The sequence below is a fragment of the Gobius niger genome (assembly GCF_951799975.1).
Source record: "Gobius niger genome assembly, chromosome: 24".
In the NCBI taxonomy this organism is placed as follows: domain Eukaryota; kingdom Metazoa; phylum Chordata; class Actinopteri; order Gobiiformes; family Gobiidae; genus Gobius; species Gobius niger.
The window spans coordinates 14,682,989-14,703,797 of NC_136875.1; the positions used below are offsets into that span (position 1 = coordinate 14,682,989).

At 41.4% G+C, this 20,809-nt stretch overlaps 1 protein-coding gene across 1 annotated transcript; it reads left to right on the forward strand.

Moving 5' to 3' along the window:
* The first annotated feature begins 1,481 nt into the window (after window positions 1–1,481).
* b4galt7 (xylosylprotein beta 1,4-galactosyltransferase, polypeptide 7 (galactosyltransferase I)) lies at window positions 1,482–20,085 on the forward strand. The gene is made up of 6 exons (XM_079582336.1): window positions 1,482–2,004; window positions 9,024–9,359; window positions 13,635–13,860; window positions 17,546–17,629; window positions 17,700–17,804; window positions 19,928–20,085. Exons 1-6 carry the CDS (start codon window positions 1,952–1,954, stop codon window positions 20,081–20,083), a joined length of 960 nt encoding a protein of 319 aa, XP_079438462.1. The 5' UTR covers window positions 1,482–1,951; the 3' UTR covers window positions 20,084–20,085.
* Window positions 20,086–20,809: the final 724 nt, after the last annotated feature.

The window sequence follows — 20,809 nt, forward strand, 5'->3', positions numbered from 1 at the left end:
ATGTATTTTTGTTATAGCGTTAAACCATACCAACCTTTTATCAGCCGAGGGCGATTTCAAGAGCATTAAGTTGTTTGAGAGTTACCGGTTAATAACGAATCCTGAAGACTTAAACGTACACTGTTTACTTAAAGGATATTGACCCCATAATATAGCAAAATAGTTTTGTTGTAACCTCGTATTAAGTCACATGAACAGAAACAACTGTATTTGTATTTGATTCAAGAAAAATAAGTCTTTTACACCTTAAAAAAAGTACCCTGTGTTAAACCATTGTGTATCTTATTTAGAGATGACACTGGCAACATAGTCGGTATTGATTGTCAAAGATATTTTGAAAAGTAGAAATAAGTAATACAATTCCCAACAGTTTGTCACAAACTTCCAAAGTCTCTAAAGTTAGTGTAACTTGTTAATTGCATCAAGGCCTGATTTTAACCCTACCCCCCTTTGAAAACCCCTAAAACTCATACATTAAAAAAGATATGCAGCTCAAAATTTATTCACAGAATATTTAGTATATCAACATCAACTGTGCCAAGTTTAAAGCAAATCCAAAAAGGTGAAGTTGAACTGTTGTCCTAAAAGCTGTAACTTCACCATGGAATGTTCTCACAGGCCTATATGGACAAATGCATGAGGATCCACAGCTCTGAGGGAACATGGACACATTTTCTGTTATAGCTGCTGATCCGTTAGAGGTACTGAGCTCATCTTGGGCTTAATGTGAAGCTAATGAGTTGGGGCAGTTTTCTATTTACATTTGAAAAGGTAAAAAAAAAACACAAAAGACAATAATGCACTCATTTGTGAAGCGCTTTTCTTATCTATATGACATTTATTTTTCATTTTTGCAGATATATAGTTTAATATATGGAAAAAGAAAAAGCTAAATCCCAACACTGTCATATTCCTTTGTTCCTCATCCTGTCAGCTTTCTTTGTTCTAAATTTCATTCATCTGTGACTCTGTATGTGACCACAGCACTACTTTGGATAGAATCACAAAGTTCAGTTTGAAGCCTGTCCCGTTAAAGTGTTTTTTTGGGGTCCCACAGCCGAACGGGGCCGAGTTGCAATGGGCGGGTCCCCACTGGTAATGACCCAGGATATACTCTATTGAAAGATACTAGTTTGGAAAAGGTAGCAAAAATGTGCCTGAGGAGCGGGTCTGGCTCCCGGTCTATAAGCCAAACTGGAGAAAATGTGATCGGTTCACATTTAAACAAAGCCTGGAGAAACAGCGAGCAAACCCTTAAAATACGTGTTTGTGACCCTGTCTAAATAATAATAATAATAATAATTATTATTATTATTATTATTATTATTATTATTATTATTATTATTATTATTATTATTATTATTATTATTATTATTATTTTATTTATGTGATTCGAAGTTATGTTTATTTTAAAAACGACGGTAGGAACCTTTGTCGTCATTTGCGTCGCTCCACTCGGTTGTATTTCTTCGTCGGACCGCGATACAATCGGCTTGTGTTCTGATATTTTCCTTCAAAACGCGTCTTTTTTTCGTTGAATTCTTCTGTCCCTGGCGTAATCTGACATCGACACAATGGCCACGGGGGCGGGGGTTCATCGGAGGTGGATGTCGCGTTAAAACGACTCATAATTAACCCTCTAAAGGTGTGTTTGTAGCGGCAGACGTGCGCTTTGCTAACCGCTACATGCTACGTGTACAGTAGCCATCGCGAGGAACGAAAGGACCAAGAAACCGCCACAAACATGGATTTTCGCTTTTTGTTTTAAACTTCTACCACACACACATGTCTTATAAACGCGCCGCTTTTGCCTGCGGAGGATTTAGTTCACACGGAGGCTAGATTTGTGTTAAACATATGTTTCATTATGGACAATTAGGACAATTTAAATGCCTTTGAAGCGTAAAAAGGCCAGGTCTAGACTGTTACACTCCGATCTACTCTCACAAAGATGATGTACTCGTCCAGAAGAAAACCGGTGCTGTATTTCAAAGAAGAGAAGCGGTAAGGATTCATACAGAACTTGTACTTAATTGTTGTTACAGTTATTTGGACATATGAATTACCAGGGCTGCCAAAACAAAGAGAGAAAGATGCATTTTATGTAATAAGTTTGTATGTTTACATAGTATACGTGTGTGTGTACAGTGGGAGCTGTACTTACAGGAAACAGATTTTTTTCACTGTCAGAAATGAAACCAGAATTAACCTCTTAACTCCCACCTGAACTGAGCACATTTTCTCCAGTTTGGCTTTACCCTAATCAGAAAGATTCTTGGGGAAAAAAAACACCAAAATAGCTACAAAAATGAGAAGAAAACAAGGATGTAAACGCAACAAAGTATGACAAAAACTGAACAAAAATTCAACAAAAAAGTGACACAAACTGAACAAAAATGTGACAAAAACTGAACAAAAATGTGACAAAAACTGAACAAAAAAGTGACACAAACTGAACAAAAATGTGACAAAAACTGAACAAAAATGTGACAAAAACTGAACAAAAATGTGACAAAAACTGAACAAAAATTCAACAAAAAGTGACAAAAACTGAACAAAAATGTGACAAAAACTGAACAAAAAGTGACAAAAACTGAACAAAAAGTGACAAAAACTGAACAAAAAGTGACAAAAACTGAACAAAAATTCCACAAAAATTTGAAAAAAACAGAACAAAAATTTGACAAAAAAAAAGTGACAAAAACTCAACCAAAAAGTGACAAACTCAACTCCCAAAATGTGACCAAAAAAAACATAAAAAGGTGACACAACACAGCAACAACGCGAGGAAAAAGATCATTTTTGTGGGTCTTAGCTTTCAAATGAGGTGTTACACAGCCAAAAGAGGACAGCATGCATTCGGTTTAGGCGGGTGGTAAGAGGTTAACTCGATCAAAAATCTTTTTAAAAATACTACTATATAATTGACCTAAAAAAAAAAGTTAATTCTGGTTTCATTTCTGACAGTGAGGGGGAAAAAATGCTAATGTGTCTTTTTCTAAAGTGTATGTAAACATATGGTTCCCACTGTATGTATTTGTTTATATGTTTCTCACATTTTGCAAACCATGGGGTGGGTCGGATAGTGATGGGTTAATGAAACCTCAAAGTGTGTGTCACACACACTGTATCACACTGTGTTGGTCGGCTCACCGTCGCCATCTGGTGGTGTAAAAGCACTGCAGCAGTGAGTCTGAAAAAGCGAACTCAAAACTGAGCTCATTCTCGTTCAGAAATGTGAACCAAATCGCCAGGATTGAGCGATTTAAAGGGATATTTCAGGATGTTTGACATAGGGCCTCATTTCCCAGTTCTCCAGAGTGTTGCTGATTTCTGGATTTTTTTTTGTAGTTCATGCAGTTCTTATATTTGAAGAGCTTTGTGGCGCTAGTGCATTTCTATGGTATCAGCTAGCCTGCATTAAAATTCACTTATAACACCAGACTAACCATATAAACGTCTGTGTCCATAGAGTAATTTTAACCATTTTGCATTTAAAATAACTTATATCTGAGCAGCATCAGCTTCGTGGTTGTATAAGCTACGCGGCGGCGGAGTGATCTGCTAGAAAATAGTCCCTCAAAATGCGATCATTCATGTGATGCAGGTCAGTTATAGGGCTGCAACTAACGATTATTTTGTAATCGATTAATCTGACGACTATCTTTACGATTAATCGATTAATCGCTTGGCTGTGAATTGGCTGTGAAAAAGGAAAATGTTTTTTTTTTTTTTTAAATGTATCACATAACGCTAAAGTGGCACAGCTTGAGGACATATTAATGGAGTAAACTTAAAGTGCGTGTTTGTTGGAGGCTAATTCTGCTTCTGATTGGATGAGACACAGACGGATATTCAAGAAATTTACAGTGTACAAAACACTACAGACCCTAACTATAAAAACAACGTAGGTTTTCATCAAAAATACTACATTTTCTTGTAATTTTTGTCTCTATTTGAGTCTTTGTGAACCAGAAAACGATTAATCGATTACTAAAACAGTTGTCGACTATTTCAATAATCGATTAGTTGTCGATTAATCGATTAGTTGTTTCAGCCCTAGTCAGTTATATTCCAAACTCTATGGACACAGACATGTATATGGTTAGTCTGGTGTTGCACTAGCCTAGCGCCACGAAACTCTTCAAACATAAGAACTGCATGAATTACAAAAAAATATATCTCCAGAAATCAGCAACGCTCTGGATAACGAGGAAATGAGGCCCTAGGATCTTAGCTTTCAAATGAGGCGTTTTGTCCCCTCGTCTCTCCCCCATCGTGGATACTGACGGTGTGTGAGTGGCTCTTGCATGTGAGCCTCCTCCTCCCTGTCCCGTGTGTGTTTGAGCTGCTGGATGATCCGAAGTCCAGGCCAGACACAGGTCCGTGTGTGCGGGTCTCCTGTGTGTCTCCATGCGTTTGCTCCCGTCCTCTCGGTGATGTGGTTTTGGGTCCAGGAAAGCGATGGAGTTGTCGGATTCCTCTTTGTGGGTGAATTTTCTGTTTCCCGTGTGGTCTGTGATCGGTTGTGTGTGTTTTTAGTCCAGTTTGAGTCCATTTTCTGCAATGTTGTGTGACTTTGACGGTGTTTTTGTGAACAGAGATGCTGCGTCATGTGATGTGAACATTGATCTGGTTTTATTGTAATGGGTCGGAAATGTTGCCGTGTTGTTTAGTGAGTCCGAGTAATGGTTTAACCCCTTAACTCCCACCTGAACCGAGCACATCTTCTCCAGTTTGGCTTTACCCCAATCCAAAAGCTTCTGGGAAAAAGCTGTGAAAATAGCAACAAAACTGAGACGAAAACAATGATGGAAATGTGACAAAAAAATGATAAAAAAATGACGAAGTGACGAAAAATTGATGAAAAAGTGGCAAAAATGTCACAAGAAATTGACAAAAAATTGACAAAAAAATAACAAAAATGTGACAAAAACATGACAAAAATATAGACAAAAAATGACAAAAATTTGACAAAATTTGACAAAAAAAATTACAAAAATGTGATAAAAGTTTGACAAAAAATTGACAAAAAAATGAAAAAAAGACACAAAATGTGACGAAAAATTTATGAAAAAGTGGCAAAAATGTTACAAGAAATTGACGAAAAAAATAACAAAAATGTGACAAAAAATGACCAAATTATAGCAAAAAAATGACAAAAAATGGATTAAAAAAAATTACAAAACAATGAAAAAAAATTGACATTGAAATGTGATACAAATTTGACAAAAATTTGACAAAAGAAATTGACAAAAAATGTTGTTACAAAAATGTGATAAAAAATGACAAAAATGTGACACAAAAGTTACAAAAATGAGTTGAATATCCAACAAAAAAAATGATGGAAAAAAAATCTGACATAAGGAAAAAGATCCTCTCAGTTCAGGCGGGAGTTAAGAGGTTAATTATCTCAACAAGCATTTTCGGGAGGCTGTATGCAGAGGTCGACCGATATGGGATTTTCTAAGGCCGATATTTCCAATGTCTGTTCTATAATCCTGGAAAAACATAAATACTTGGCCGCCCCAGCACTGGACGATTTTATTTGATCACTTTAGGTGATTCCATCATAGTTTCTGTCCCAGCTTTGATTAGCTGCCGTTAGCATTAGCATACCGTTGATCACCGCGGCGATCGACAAAACATTTCCGGAGGTTAAAACTAACTCAGCCGTTGAATTCTACAGGTTCTGAGATTCATTTTTCATTCGTATTGGGTATCAGATGTTCAGGTTGTTGGTATAATTCCTTCATTGCAGCTTCTGAGATGGAAACGAAGGTGGTTCTTAGTTTATACCGTCATAGATTGTTCTTTTTTTTCAGACAGAAGGTTTGTTTACCTGCTTTAACCACAGCCTGTGTGAAAACGCCCTGAGTATAAGTGTTAATAATACTGTTGATGGAAGAGTGTTTGAGAGTTTCCTGTTCTGTTCTGACATGGCTGTAGTTGGAAAAGACTGAGCTGTGTGTCTGTGCTGGACAAAGATTAACCAATGACCTCAGAGCAGGACGTCCCGACCCAGCCCACGGTCTGCATACGAAGTGAGGGATAGGTACATAGATATATTTATATATTTACTGTTTTGGCAGCCCTGGTCCTCCATATGGACGAGCCAGGGGAGTTTTGCTAAACTGACTGTATGTTTTCCATTGTTGGTCTTTTTGAAGGAGTGACATTTCTAAAGTGAACAAGAAGTGAGTCTAAAAGTAAACTTTAATGGAGCTTGTTGTGGGAAACTGCATGAAAACACAGACGTTGCTGTTGGTTTGTTTTGCAGCTGATTTAACCTCTTAACTCCCGCCTGAACCGAGAGCATCTTTTTCCTCATCAGATTTTTTTCCCATCATTTTTTTGTTGGGTATTCAACTCATTTTTGTCTAGTCATCTAGTCATTTTTTTGTCACATTTTTGTCATTTTTTTGTCAATTTTTTATCATATTTTTGTCATTTTTTGTCATTTTTTTGGTCACATTTTTGTCATTTTTTTGTCCATTTTTTATCATATTTTTGTCATTTTTTGTCATTTTTTATCATATTTTTGTCATTTTTTATCATATTTTTTGTCATTTTTTTGTCACATTTTTGTCATTTTTTTGTCCATTTTTTATCATATTTTTGTCATTTTTTATCATATTTTTTGTCATTTTTTTGTCACATTTTTGTCATTTTTTGTCAAATTTTTATCAAATTTTTATCATTTTTTTGTCAATTTTTTATCAAAGTTTTATCATATTTTTGTCATTTTTTGTCATTTTTTGTCATATTTTTGTCATTTTTTAGTCATTTTTTATCACATTTTTGTCATTTTTTGTCAAATTTTTATCAAATTTTTATCATTTTTTTGTCAATTTTTTATCAAAGTTTTATCACATTTTTGTCATTTTTTGTCAAATTTTTATCAAAGTTTTATCATTTTTTTGTCAAATTTTTATCAAAGTTTTGTCACATTTTTGTACTTTTTTTTTCCAAATTTTTGTCATTTTTTGTTGCTATTTTCACACCTTTTTTCCAGAAGCTTTTGGATTGGGGTAAAGCCAAACTGGAGAAAATGTGCTCGGTTCAGGTGGGAGTTAAGGGGTTAAAGGAATGGTTTTGTGGTGAATGAATCTAATGATAATGTGCAGGACTGTCACAATAATAACTATATCGACTTCCCTCATATTTTCACTTTAGATTTTTAACTCGGGTTCATGTTTATTGCAGCTGTGTGGTGTTTTAGGATGTGATTATGCACTTTTAGAACAAAGCTTTACTGTCACGTCAAGCTTCAGAGCTGACCGTGTCGTTAGATTCAATAATATTGTTCATTTCAAATCAGCAAAAATAAAATGTTGGTCTAAAACTTGTTCAGCTGCAGTTTTGGCTAAAGTTTATCTGATTGTTTTTCCTCACAAGTTGCCTGTTTTGATGAAATGTTTGCAAATCCTAAGAAAGGAAATATTTGTCTTTTTTTTAACCTCTTAACCCCCGCCTTAACCGAGTGCATTTTCTCCAGTTCGATTTTAGATTTGGGCAAAACTGAACTGGGGGAAATGTGCTTAAGGTTAAAGCCTTAAAGTAGAAGTGTTTTTTGTTTTTTGGCTGCAGAGTTGCTTGTTGTGTCCAAAGTAAATTAGAGTATTTTCTCGCTTTCCTCTGTTTAATGGAATGTTTGGAATCTTCACAAGTGAAATGTGCGCTGATTTTTTTTTTGCGTTTTTTTGAAGATGTATTTATTGGACATTAACCTCTTAACCTCCGCCTCAACCGAGCACATTTTCGCCAGTCCAGCTTAAAGTCCATGGATTTTCTGTTACATTTGTTACCTTTTTTTGGGCCAGTTTTTTGTCTCCATTTCCATCACATTTTTGTCTCTTTACATCAGTTTTTTTTTATCTTTGTTCATCAAAATTGTGTCTCTTTCTTAAATTTGTCCATTTTTGTTGATTTTTCATGATTTTTTTTTGTCTTAAATTTTTGTTGATTTTTCGTCACATTTTTGTCTTTTTTTTTTCATATTTTTTTCCGCTTTCATTTTTTTTTTTTTTTACATTTTTTTGTAATTTTCATATTTTTTGGTCTTTTTTCATACATTTTTTGCCTCTTTTTCTTCACATATATATATATTTTTCGTACATTTTTGGTCTTTTATTTATCACATTTTTGTCTCTTATTTTTCTGTATTTTTTGCCTCTTTTTTCATATTTTTTAAAATATTTTTTATCACATTTTTGTCTCTTTTTCATACTTTTTTTCTTCATATTTTTTTGCATCTTTCATCAATTTTTTTTAACCTTTTTTTTTAATTTTCATAATTTTTGGTCTTTGAAATTCTTGCCTCTTTTTCTTCACATATATATTTTTTTCGTACATTTTTTGTCTCTTTTTCATGATTTTTTTTGTCTTTTTCATCACATTTTTGTCTTTTTTTGCCTCTTTTTGCATAATTTTTTAAAAATAATTTTCATCAAATTTGTATCTCTTTTTCATCAGTTTTTTAAAAATCTTTTTTCATCAAAATGTTGTCTCTTTCTTAAATTTTTGTCTTTTTCATCAGTTTTTTTGTCTTTTTCTTAAATTTGTGTTGATTTTTCATCACATTTTTGTCTTTTTTTGCCTCTTTTTGCATATTATTTTTAAAATAATTTTCATCACATTTTTGTCTCTTTCTATATATTTTTTTTCTTCATATTTTTTTTCTTCATATTTCTTTTCTTCATATTTCTTTTCTTCATATTTCTTTTCTCTTTCATAATTTTTTTACCATATTTTTTGTAATTTTTATAATTTTTTGTCTTTTTTCATAACATTTTTGCCTCTTTTTCTTCACATATATATATTTTTTCATCATTTTTTTTGTCTAATTTTTGTCTCTGTTTTTTTCTCATTTTGTTGCTATTTTGATGCTTATTTCCAGAAGCGTTTAGATTTGGGTAACGCCAAGCTGGAGGGATTGTGCTGGGTTGAGGGGCGTGGTTGGGTGGTGGTTGCCGTGTCCCCGTGCCCCCCGTCTCCCCGGTAACGGTCTCCGTGTCCCGCAGGTTCCCCTGGAGCCTGTGGCGCTGCTCTCGCTGTAGCATCTTCCAGCTCTTCGGTCTGTGCGTGGTGCTGGTGCTGGCGTCGCTCCTCTGGCTGCAGCTCACCTGCTCGGGGGACATGTCCGCCGCGGGGCAGAGGTCCTCCCCGCCCTGCCCGCCCGTCCCGGAGCCCCAGGACCCGGACCCGGCCGGCTGGGGGCCCCACAAGCTGGCCCTGCTGGTGCCCTTCAGGGAGAGGTTCGAGGAGCTGCTGGTGTTCGTGCCCTTCATGCACAGCTTCCTCAACAAGAAGAAGATACGGCACCGGATCGTCATCGTCAACCAGGTGGACCGCTACAGGTGAGGGGGGGGCTACAGGTGAGGGGAGGGGCTACAGGTGAGGGGGGGGCTACAGATGAGGGGCGGGGGGGGGGGGGGGGCTACAGGTGAGGGGGGGCTACAGGTGAGGGGAGGGGCTACAGGTGAGGGGGGGGGGCTACAGGTGAGGGGGGGGCTACAGGTGAGGGGGGGGGGGGGGGGGCTACAGGTGAGGGGGGGCTACAGGTGAGGGGAGGGGCTACAGGTGAGGGGGGGGGGGGCTACAGGTGAGGGGGGGGGGCTACAGGTGAGGGGGGGGCTACAGGTGAGGAACGCTACAGGTGAGGAACACTATAGGTGAGAGACACTACAGGATCACATTTTTGTCTTTTTTTTTTTTCGTATTTTTTGCCTCTTTTTTCATATTTTTAAAAATATTTTTTTATCACATTTTTGTCTTTTTTTTATCACATTTTTGTCTTTTTTTAATCACATTTTTGTCTCTTTTTCTTCACATATATATATTTTTTTCATACATTTTTTTCTCTTTTTTTATCACATTATTGTCTCTTTTTTTTATCACATTTTTTTCTCTTTTTATCACATTTTTGTCTCTTTTTATCACATTTTTGTCTTTTTTTATCACATTTTTGCCTCTTTTTTTATCACATTTTTTTTCTTTTTTTATCATATTTTTGTCTCTTTTTTATCATATTTTTGTCTCTTTTTTATCACATTTTTGTCTCTTTTTTATCATATTTTTGTCTCTTTTTTATCATATTTTTGTCTCTTTTTTATCACATTTTTGTCTCTTTTTTATCATATTTTTGTCTCTTTTTTATCACATTTTTGTCTCTTTTTTATCCTTATTTTTTTCTCAATTTGTTGCTATTTTGATGCTTATTTGGTGAGGGGACACTACAGGTGAGGGGGGGGCTACAGGTGAGGAGGAGGGGGGCTACAGGTGAGGAGGAGGGGGGCTACAGGTGAGGGGGGGGCTACAGGTGAGGGAGGGGGGGCTACAGGTGAGGGGGGGGCTACAGGTGAGGGGGGGGAAACTACAGGTGAGGGGGGGGGCTACAGGTGAGGGGGGGGCTACAGGTGAGGGGGGGGAAACTACAGGTGAGGGGGGGACTACAGGTGAGGGGGGGGGCTACAGGTGAGGGGGGGGCTACAGGTGAGGGGGGGGGCTACAGGTGAGGGGGGGGAAACTACAGGTGAGGGGGGGGCTACAGGTGAGGGGGGGCCTTACAGGTGAAGGGACACTACAGGATCACATTTTTGTCTTTTTTTTTTCTCGTATTTTTTGCCTCTTTTTTCATATTTTTAAACATTTTTCATCACATTTTTGCCTCTTTTTCTTCATATATATATATTTTTTGTACATTTTTTGTACATTTTTTATCACATTTTTCTCTCTTTTTTATCACATTTTTGCCTCTTTTTTATCACATTTTTTTCTCTTTTTTTATCACATTTTTGTCTCTTTTTTATCACATTTTTGTCTCTTTTTTATCACATTTTTGTCTCTTTTTTATCACATTTTTGTCTCTTTTTTATCACATTTTTGTCTCTTTTTCTTGACATATATTTTTTTTTTTTCGTACATTTTTGCCTCTTTTTATCACATGTTTTGTCTCTTTTTTCACATTTTTGCCTCTTTTTTCATATTTTTTTAAATATTTTTTTTCACATTTTTGCCTCTTTTTCTTCACATATATATTTTTTTTCGTACATTTTTTGTTTCTTTTATCACATTTTTGTCTCTTTTTCTTCACATTTTTTTCTTTTTTATCACATTTTTTGTCTCTTTTTTTTTATCACATTTTTGTCTGCTTATTTGGTGAGGGGACACTACAGCTGGGAGTGTGTCTCTCTGACCCGGGTCTCGTCCTCAGGTTTAACCCCTGGGTCTCGTCCTCAGGTTTAACCCCTGGGTCTCGTCCTCAGGTTTAACCCCTGGGTCTCGTCCTCAGGTTTAACCCCGGGTCTCGTCCTCAGGTTTAACCCCGGGTCTCGTCCTCAGGTTTAACCCCGGGTCTCGTCCTCAGGTTTAACCCCGCCTCTCTGACCCGGGTCTCGTCCTCAGGTTTAACCCTGGGTCTCGTCCTCAGGTTTAACCCCCGGGTCTCGTCCTCAGGATTAACCCCGGGTCTCGTCCTCAGGTTTAACCCCGGGTCTCGTCCTCAGGTTTAACCCCGGGTCTCGTCCTCAGGTTTAACCCCTGGGTCTCGTCCTCAGGTTTAACCCCGGGTCTCGTCCTCAGGTTTAACCCCGGGTCTCGTCCTCAGGTTTAACCCCGGGTGTCGTCCTCAGGTTTAACCCCGGGTCTCGTCCTCAGGTTTAACCCCGGGTCTCGTCCTCAGGTTTAACCCCTGGGTCTCGTCCTCAGGTTTAACCCCGGGTCTCGTCCTCAGGTTTAACCCCGGGTCTCGTCCTCAGGTTTAACCCCGGGTCTCGTCCTCAGGTTTAACCCCGGGTCTCGTCCTCAGGTTTAACCCCTGGGTCTCGTCCTCAGGTTTAACCCCGGGTCTCGTCCTCAGGTTTAACCCTGGGTCTCGTCCTCAGGTTTAACCCCGGGTCTCGTCCTCAGGTTTAACCCTGGGTCTCGTCCTCAGGTTTAACCCCTGGGTGTCGTCCTCAGGATTAACCCCGGGTCTCGTCCTCAGGTTTAACCCCGGGTCTCGTCCTCAGGTTTAACCCCCGGGTCTCGTCCTCAGGTTTAACCCCGGGTCTCGTCCTCAGGTTTAACCCCGGGTCTCGTCCTCAGGTTTAACCCCGGGTCTCGTCCTCAGGTTTAACCCCGGGTCTCGTCCTCAGGTTTAACCCCCGGGTCTCGTCCTCAGGTTTAACCCCGGGTCTCGTCCTCAGGTTTAACCCCTGGGTCTCGTCCTCAGGTTTAACCCCTGGGTCTCGTCCTCAGGTTTAACCCCGGGTCTCGTCCTCAGGTTTAACCCCGGGTCTCGTCCTCAGGTTTAACCCCGGGTCTCGTCCTCAGGTTTAACCCCTGGGTCTCGTCCTCAGGTTTAACCCCTGGGTCTCGTCCTCAGGTTTAACCCCTGGGTCTCGTCCTCAGGTTTAACCCCCGGGTGTCGTCCTCAGGTTTAACCGCGCCTCTCTGACCCGGGTCTCGTCCTCAGGTTTAACCCCTGGTCTCGTCCTCAGGTTTAACCCCGGGTCTCGTCCTCAGGTTTAACCCCTGGGTCTCGTCCTCAGGTTTAACACCGGGTCTCGTCCTCAGGTTTAACCCCGGGTCTCGTCCTCAGGTTTAACCCCTGGGTCTCGTCCTCAGGTTTAACCCCCAGGTCTCGTCCTCAGGTTTAACCCCGGGTGTCGTCCTCAGGTTTAACCCCGGGTCTCGTCCTCAGGTTTAACCCCGCCTCTCTGACCCGGGTCTCGTCCTCAGGTTTAACCCCGCCTCTCTGACCCGGGTCTCGTCCTCAGGTTTAACCCCGGGTCTCGTCCTCAGGTTTAACCCCGGGTCTCGTCCTCAGGTTTAACCCCCGGGTCTCGTCCTCAGGTTTAACCCCGGGTCTCGTCCTCAGGTTTAACCCCTGGGTCTCGTCCTCAGGTTTAACCCCGGGTCTCGTCCTCAGGTTTAACCCCCGGGTCTCGTCCTCAGGTTTAACCACCGGGTCTCGTCCTCAGGTTTAACCCCGGGTCTCGTCCTCAGGTTTAACCCTGGGTCTCGTCCTCATGTTTAACCCCGGGTCTCGTCCTCAGGTTTAACCCCGGGTCTCGTCCTCAGGTTTAACCCCGGGTCTCGTCCTCAGGTTTAACCCCGGGTCTAGTCCTCAGGTTTAACCCCGGGTCTCGTCCTCAGGTTTAACCCCGGGGTCTCGTCCTCAGGTTTAACCCCGGGTCTCGTCCTCAGGTTTAACCCCGGGTCTCGTCCTCAGGTTTAACCCCGGGTCTCGTCCTCAGGTTTAACCCCTGGGTCTCGTCCTCAGGTTTAACCCCGGGTCTCGTCCTCAGGTTTAACCCCGGGTCTCGTCCTCAGGTTTAACCCCTGGGTCTCGTCCTCAGGTTTAACCCCGGGTCTCGTCCTCAGGTTTAACCCCGGGTCTCGTCCTCAGGTTTAACCCCCGGGTCTCGTCCTCAGGTTTAACCCCTGGGTCTCGTCCTCAGGTTTAACCCCGGGTCTCGTCCTCAGGTTTAACCCCGGGTCTCGTCCTCAGGTTTAACCCCTGGGTCTCGTCCTCAGGTTTAACCCCGGGTCTCGTCCTCAGGTTTAACCCCGGGTCTCGTCCTCAGGTTTAACCCTGGGTCTCGTCCTCAGGTTTAACCGCGCCTCTCTGACTCGGGTCTCGTCCTCAGGTTTAACCGCGCCTCCCTGATAAACGTGGGCTTCCTGGAGAGCGGGAACGACACCGACTACCTGGCCATGCACGACGTGGACCTGCTGCCCCTTAACGACGCCCTCGACTACGGTTTCCCCGGCGACGGACCCTTCCACGTGGCGTCGCCCGAACTGCACCCGCTTTACCACTACAAGACGTACGTGGGCGGGATCCTGCTGCTCACCAAGAGGCACTACAAGATGGTGAGTACTATTACTACTGCTACGGCTACTGCTACTACTACTGCTACTACTGCTACTGCTACTACTGCTACTGCTACTACTGCTACTACTACTGCTACTACTACCACCACTACTACTATTTATTTATGTATATGTTTATTTGATAGGGACAGAACAAGAAGCATTGTTACAATAACCGACGCCATGCTCATAGGCCGTATAGATAAAAGCTAGTTCGCAGACCTGGTCCCTTAGACATAAAATAGTAACATTTACATAAATCATTACAAATAATACAATTTAGAAAAGGTTTGCAATAAAATATTATAAACTTCTGTTGTGTCCACAAGTTTGATTGAGTTTGAGCCACTGTTTAACAGACCTGAGCGAGTTTAAAAGTAAAGTTAAAGTTTTCAGACCAGCAGGTAAAGTGTTCCAGATCTGTGGCCCTTGAACCGCACCCTGACAGCGCCCCTGGTGGTGATCCTGTGAGCTGCACGTGTTTCAATCATTCCTGCAGCGATATCGGGAGCGAGGTTGTTGACACATTTAAAAACAAATTTAACAAAAAAGTACTTCTTAAAATGTTCAAAACTTAAAAGATTATGCTTCTCTTGAATTCTGCAATAGTACTACTACTACTGCTACTATTGCTACTACTACTGCTACTACTACTACTACTACTGTTGCGGCCGAAATGCCCAGTGCAGTGTCCGCTCGGATTGCAGTGTTTTAAGGCGTCTCGGACGCGTGTCTTCTCCAACAAAGTCCATAAAAATACTGTGTTCCACAGAGGTTTTATTGGCATTACCTTCAGCCATCCACAAATACACAGCTTCTCCACAGACAATAAACTCATAGACACGGTCGAGAAACTGTTCACCTCTACACTGCAACACCTTCCCTTCCCCCTTATATAGGGCAGGTAATCACATAATGTGACACACAGCGCCACACAGTGGCTAAAACGGATTTAAAAAGACATATATGGCTCCAACTACTACTACTACTACTACTACTACTACTACTACTACTACTACTACTACTACTACTACTACTACTACTACTACTACTACTACTACTACTACTACTACTACTACTACTACTACTGCTATTGCTACTTCTGCTACTACTTTTACTTTTACTACTACTACTATTGCTACTACTGCTGCTACTTCTACTACTACTACTACTACTACTACTACTACTGTTACAACTACTCCTTCTACTACTACTGCTACTACTGCTACTACTGCTACTACTGGTACTACGACTACGACGACTACGACTACTGTTTCTACTACTGCTACTACTACTACTAGTACTAATATTTTTTACTACTTCTACTGATACTGATATATAATATATAACTAATAACTAATATTACTGCTTTGACCCAACCAACAAAGTTTGTGGAGGTTTGTGTCCAAAAGTCCTCCCTTCACAGAACCATGGCTTCTAAACAATACTCTGTAAATACTTGAGGATTTGGGGAAGTAAACGCCACAGAGACGGCCTGCAGTGACCAAAGTCCAAACATCAGAGCGAGTCAGAGTGTCTCCTCAGTGTGACCTGCTCTTCTCTCCTCAGAGTGACCTGCTCCTCTCTCCTCAGTTTGACCTGCTCTTCTCTCCTCAGAGTGACCTGCTCTTCTCTCCTCAGAGTGACCTGCTCTTCTCTCCTCAGTTTGACCTGCTCTTCTCTCCTCAGAGTGACCTGCTCTTCTCTCCTCAGAGTGACCTGCTCTTCTCTCCTCAGAGTGACCTGCTCCTCTCTCCTCAGTTTGACCTGCTCTTCTCTCCTCAGAGTGACCTGCTCTTCTCTCCTCAGTTTGACCTGCTCTTCTCTCCTCAGAGTGACCTGCTCTTCTCTCCTCAGAGTGACCTGCTCTTCTCTCCTCAGTGTGACCTGCTCTTCTCTCCTCAGAATGACCTGCTCTTCTCTCCTCAGTTTGACCTGCTCTTCTCTCCTCAGTTTGACCTGCTCTTCTCTCCTCAGAGTGACCTGCTCTTCTCTCCTCAGTGTGACCTGCTCTTCTCTCCTCAGAATGACCTGCTCTTCTCTCCTCAGTGTGACCTGCTCTTCTCTCCTCAGTGTGACCTGCTCTTCTCTCCTCAGAGTGACCTGCTCTTCTCTCCTCAGTGTGACCTGCTCTTCTCTCCTCAGAGTGACCTGCTCTTCTCTCCTCAGTATGACCTGCTCTTCTCTCCTCAGTGTAACCTGCTCTTCTCTCCTCAGTGTGACCTGCTCTTCTCTCCTCAGTGTGACCTGCTCTTCTCTCCTCAGTGTGACCTGCTCTTCTCTCCTCAGAGTGACCTGCTCTTCTCTCCTCAGTGTGACCTGCTCTTCTCTCCTCAGAGTGACCTGCTCTTCTCTCCTCAGTGTGACCTGCTCTTCTCTCCTCAGTGTGACCTGCTCTTCTCTCCTCCTCAGAGTGACCTGCTCTTCTCTCCTCCTCAGTGTGACCTGCTCTTCTCTCCTCAGTGTGACCTGCTCTTCTCTCCTCAGTGTAACCTGCTCTTCTCTCCTCAGTGTGACCTGCTCTTCTCTCCTCAGTGTGACCTGCTCTTCTCTCCTCAGTGTGACCTGCTCTTCTCTCCTCAGTATGACCTGCTCTTCTCTCCTCACTGTGACCTGCTCTTCTCTCCTCAGTGTGACCTGCTCTTCTCTCCTCAGTTTGACCTGCTCTTCTCTCCTCAGAGTGACCTGCTCTTCTCTCCTCAGTGTGACCTGCTCTTCTCTCCTCAGAGTGACCTGCTCTTCTCTCCTCAGTTTGACCTGCTCTTCTCTCCTCCTCAGTGTGACCTGCTCTTCTCTCCTCAGAGTGACCTGCTCTTCTCTCCTCAGTGTGACCTGCTCTTCTCTCCTCAGTTTGACCTGCTCTTCTCTCCTCCTCAGTGTGACCTGCTCTTCTCTCCTCAGTGTGACCTGCTCTTCTCTCCTCAGAGTGACCTGCTCTTCTCTCCTCAGTGTGACCTGCTCTTCTCTCCTCACTGTGACCTGCTCTTCTCTCCTCAGTGTGACCTGCTCTTCTCTCCTCAGAGTGACCTGCTCTTCTCTCCTCAGTGTGACCTGCTCTTCTCTCCTCAGTATGACCTGCTCTTCTCTCCTCAGAGTGACCTGCTCTTCTCTCCTCAGTGTGACCTGCTCTTCTCTCCTCAGAGTGACCTGCTCTTCTCTCCTCAGTATGACCTGCTCTTCTCTCCTCAGAGTGACCTGCTCTTCTCTCCTCAGTATGACCTGCTCTTCTCTCCTCAGTATGACCTGCTCTTCTCCTCAGTGTGACCTGCTCTTCTCTCCTCAGTGTGACCTGCTCTTCTCTCCTCAGAGTGACCTGCTCTTCTCTCCTCAGTATGACCTGCTCTTCTCTCCTCAGAGTGACCTGCTCTTCTCTCCTCAGTGTGACCTGCTCTTCTCCTCAGTATGACCTGCTCTTCTCTCCTCAGTATGACCTGCTCTTCTCCTCAGTATGACCTGCTCTTCTCTCCTCAGTGTGACCTGCTCTTCTCCTCAGTGTGACCTGCTCTTCTCTCCTCAGTATGACCTGCTCTTCTCTCCTCAGTGTGACCTGCTCTTCTCTCCTCAGTGTGACCTGCTCTTCTCTCCTCAGTATGACCTGCTCTTCTCTCCTCAGTGTGACCTGCTCTTCTCTCCTCAGTGTGACCTGCTCTTCTCTCCTCAGAGTGACCTGCTCTTCTCTCCTCAGTGTAACGGGATGTCCAACAGATTCTGGGGCTGGGGCCGCGAGGACGACGAGTTCTACAGACGCCTGAGGAAAGCCGATCTGCAGGTGATGACCCGCACCGGCTCCTTTCACATTCACGTATTCAGATCCTCTCTGACGTACTTGTTCTGGGCAGTTGTTCCGGCCGACGGGGATCACCACGGGATACAAGACCTTCATGCACATCCACGACCCGGGCTGGAGGAAGAGGGACCAGAAGAGAGTGGCCTCGCAGAAGCAGGTACAGAACGAGTCTGTTTCTGTGTCTCCCTCTTATCAATGCAGTTTCTAACATCACAAATAAATATATCATCTTTAAATCCCATTAATCTAGTGAACTATAGCTTTTTAACCCCTTAACTCCCACCTGAACCGAGCACATTTTCTCCAGTTTGGCTTTACCCCAATCCAAAAGCTTCTGGAAAAAAGGTGGGAAAATAGCAACAAAACTGAGACGAAAACAATGATGAAAATGTGACAAAAAATGACAAAAATGTGACAAAAAAGCGAGAAAACATTGGCAAAAAAGTGACGAAAAATTGATGAAAAGGTGGAAGAAATGTCGCAAGAAATTGACAAAAAATTGACGAAAAAAGGACAAAAATGTGATAAAAAAAAATAACAAAAATTGGATGAAAAATTGATGAAGAAATTTAAAAAATGTGACAAAAAATTACAAAAAAATGACAAAAAAATCGACAAAAAAATGACAAAAATGTAACAAAATGTGACAAAAAATGACAAATAAATGTGACAGAAAAATTAAAAAAAATTGTCAAAAAATTACAAAAATGTGACAAAAAAATGTAGAAAAAAATGACAAAAAAATGACCAAAATGAGACAAAAAATTACAAGAAAAATGTGACAAAAAAATTAAAAAAAATTGACAAAAAATGTGACAAAAAGTGACTAAAAAATTACAAACATTTGACCAAAAATGTTTGATTTAGAGAGCGTTTACTGTTCTCTCTTAATGATTTACTTTATTTAGTAGATTAGATCTTTTTATTTCACCTTTATTTAACCAGGAAAGTCCCACTGAGATTAACCTCTTAACTCCCGCCTGAACCGAGAGGATCTTTTTCCTCACGTCATCAGATTTTTTTTTCATCATTTTTTTGTTGGGGATTCAACTCATTTTTGTAACTTTTTTGTCATTTTTTGTCAATTTTTTTGTCTTATTTTTATCACATTTTTTGTGTCATTTTTTTGTCACATTTTTTGTAATTTTTTTGTCAGATTTTTATTAAATTTTTGTCATTTTTTGTCAAATTCTTGTCATTTTTTGTCATTTTTTTGTCACATTTTGTCACATTTTTGTAAATTTTTTGTCATTTTTTGTAATTTTCTTGTGACATTTTTTGTCATTTATTGTCACATTTTTGTCATTTTTTTGTCCATTTTTTGTCATTTTTTTGTCAAATTTTTTGTCATTTTTGGTCATTTTTTTGTCTCATTTCGTCACATTTTGTCACATTTTTGTCATTTTTGTAACTTTTTTGTCATTTTTTGTCAATTTTTTTGTCTTATTTTTATCACATTTTTTGTGTCATTTTTTTGTCACATTTTTTGTAATTTTTTTGTCAGATTTTTATTAAATTTTTGTCATTTTTTGTCAAATTCTTGTCATTTTTTGTCATTTTTTTGTCACATTTTGTCACATTTTTGTAAATTTTTTGTCATTTTTTGTAATTTTCTTGTGACATTTTTTGTCATTTATTGTCACATTTTTGTCATTTTTTTGTCCATTTTTTGTCATTTTTTTGTCAAATTTTTTGTCATTTTTGGTCATTTTTTTGTCTCATTTCGTCACATTTTGTCACATTTTTGTCATTTTTGTAAATTTTTTGTCAATTTTCGTCCATTTTTTCACATTTGTCAATTTTTTATCACATATTTTTGTCACATTTTTCGTCATTTTTTCGTAATTTTTTTTGTCACATTTTTGTCAATTTTTTGTCAATTTTTGTCAATTTTTTGTCAATTTTTCATCACATATTTTTGTCACATTTTTGTCAATTTCTTGTAACATTTTTGCCACTTTTTCATCAATGTTTTCTCACTTTTTTCTCACATTTCCATCATTGTTTTCGTCTCAGTTCTGTCTCTTTTTTCACACCTTTTTTCCAGAAGCTTTTGGATTGGGGTAAAGCCAAACTGTAGAAAATGTGCTCGGTTCAGGCGGGAGTTAAGAACTTAAGCATCTCTTTCACATCTTTGTCTCCAGAGGGAACCTATTGTACACGTTTTAGTGGTCGGGTAAACCGTACTACATCTAAACCACACAGTTTAGCTTTTCTCTGTCGCTTTGTTTCATTGTCTTGAAACTGTAAACTCTCCATTCCCGCCTTAAATGTGTGCAGGAGCAGTTTAAGGTGGACCCGGAGGGCGGCCTGTCCAACCTCCGCTACACGGTGGAGTCCCGGCAGGAGATGAGCATAAACGGAGCGCCGTGCACGGTCCTCAACGCCCGGCTGGAGTGCGACCAGGAGCAGACGCCCTGGTGCATGCTGGGATAGACCAGAACCTCGGGGACGGGGGGGCGGGGGGGAGCTGCGAGAGACGGCCAACAAAGAGAGGACTTTGTCTGACGCTCAGCTCGGCCCCCCATTTTGGGGATTCTCGGAGGTGGAGCTGGACGAAAACGTTTCAGCTCGGCCTGGGCCACATCGCAGAACAGTCCTTTAAAAGAAATCGGTTTATTCCAACTGGCTTCAAATCCAGATGTTTTCCTTTGTGGCCATTTTTCTTCTGAATATCAACGTTTCCCTCATTCGTCTGTTTGAACCGATACTAGTACTTTACCGATAGTTAGTTTACTTTACCGATGCCCGAACTATCGGCTCCTCCAGGATTTAGCTGCAGTTTTTATGGTTGTTGCTAAAGTGCTCGGCCATTTTTCCAAAAGTTTGTCTTTTAACAGCGATCCCTCGTTTATTGTGAGGGTTACGTTCTACAAATAACCCACAAACCCACCTCCATTTACCGCCATCGACCTCCACTGACCGACCTCCACTGACCGACCTCCACTGACCGACCTCCACCAATCGACCTCCACTAACCGACCTCCACTGACCGACCTCCACTGATCGACCTCCACTGACCGACCTCCACCGACCGACCTCCACTGACCGACCTCCACTGACCGACCTCCACTAACCGACCTCCATTGACCGACCTCCATTGATCGACCTCCACTGACCGACCTCCACCGACCGACCTCCACCGACCGACCTCCACCGACC

Bases quoted from the DNA above. Each gene is read 5' to 3' on its own strand.
- b4galt7 (XM_079582336.1), top strand. From the start codon at position 1,952: ATGATGTACTCGTCCAGAAGAAAACCGGTGCTGTATTTCAAAGAAGAG. The intron at 2,005-9,023 runs GTAAGGATTCAT...CGTGTCCCGCAG, and splicing joins TATTTCAAAGAAGAGAAGCG to GTTCCCCTGGAGCCTGTGGC. The intron at 17,630-17,699 runs GTGATGACCCGC...TGTTCTGGGCAG, and splicing joins TGAGGAAAGCCGATCTGCAG to TTGTTCCGGCCGACGGGGAT.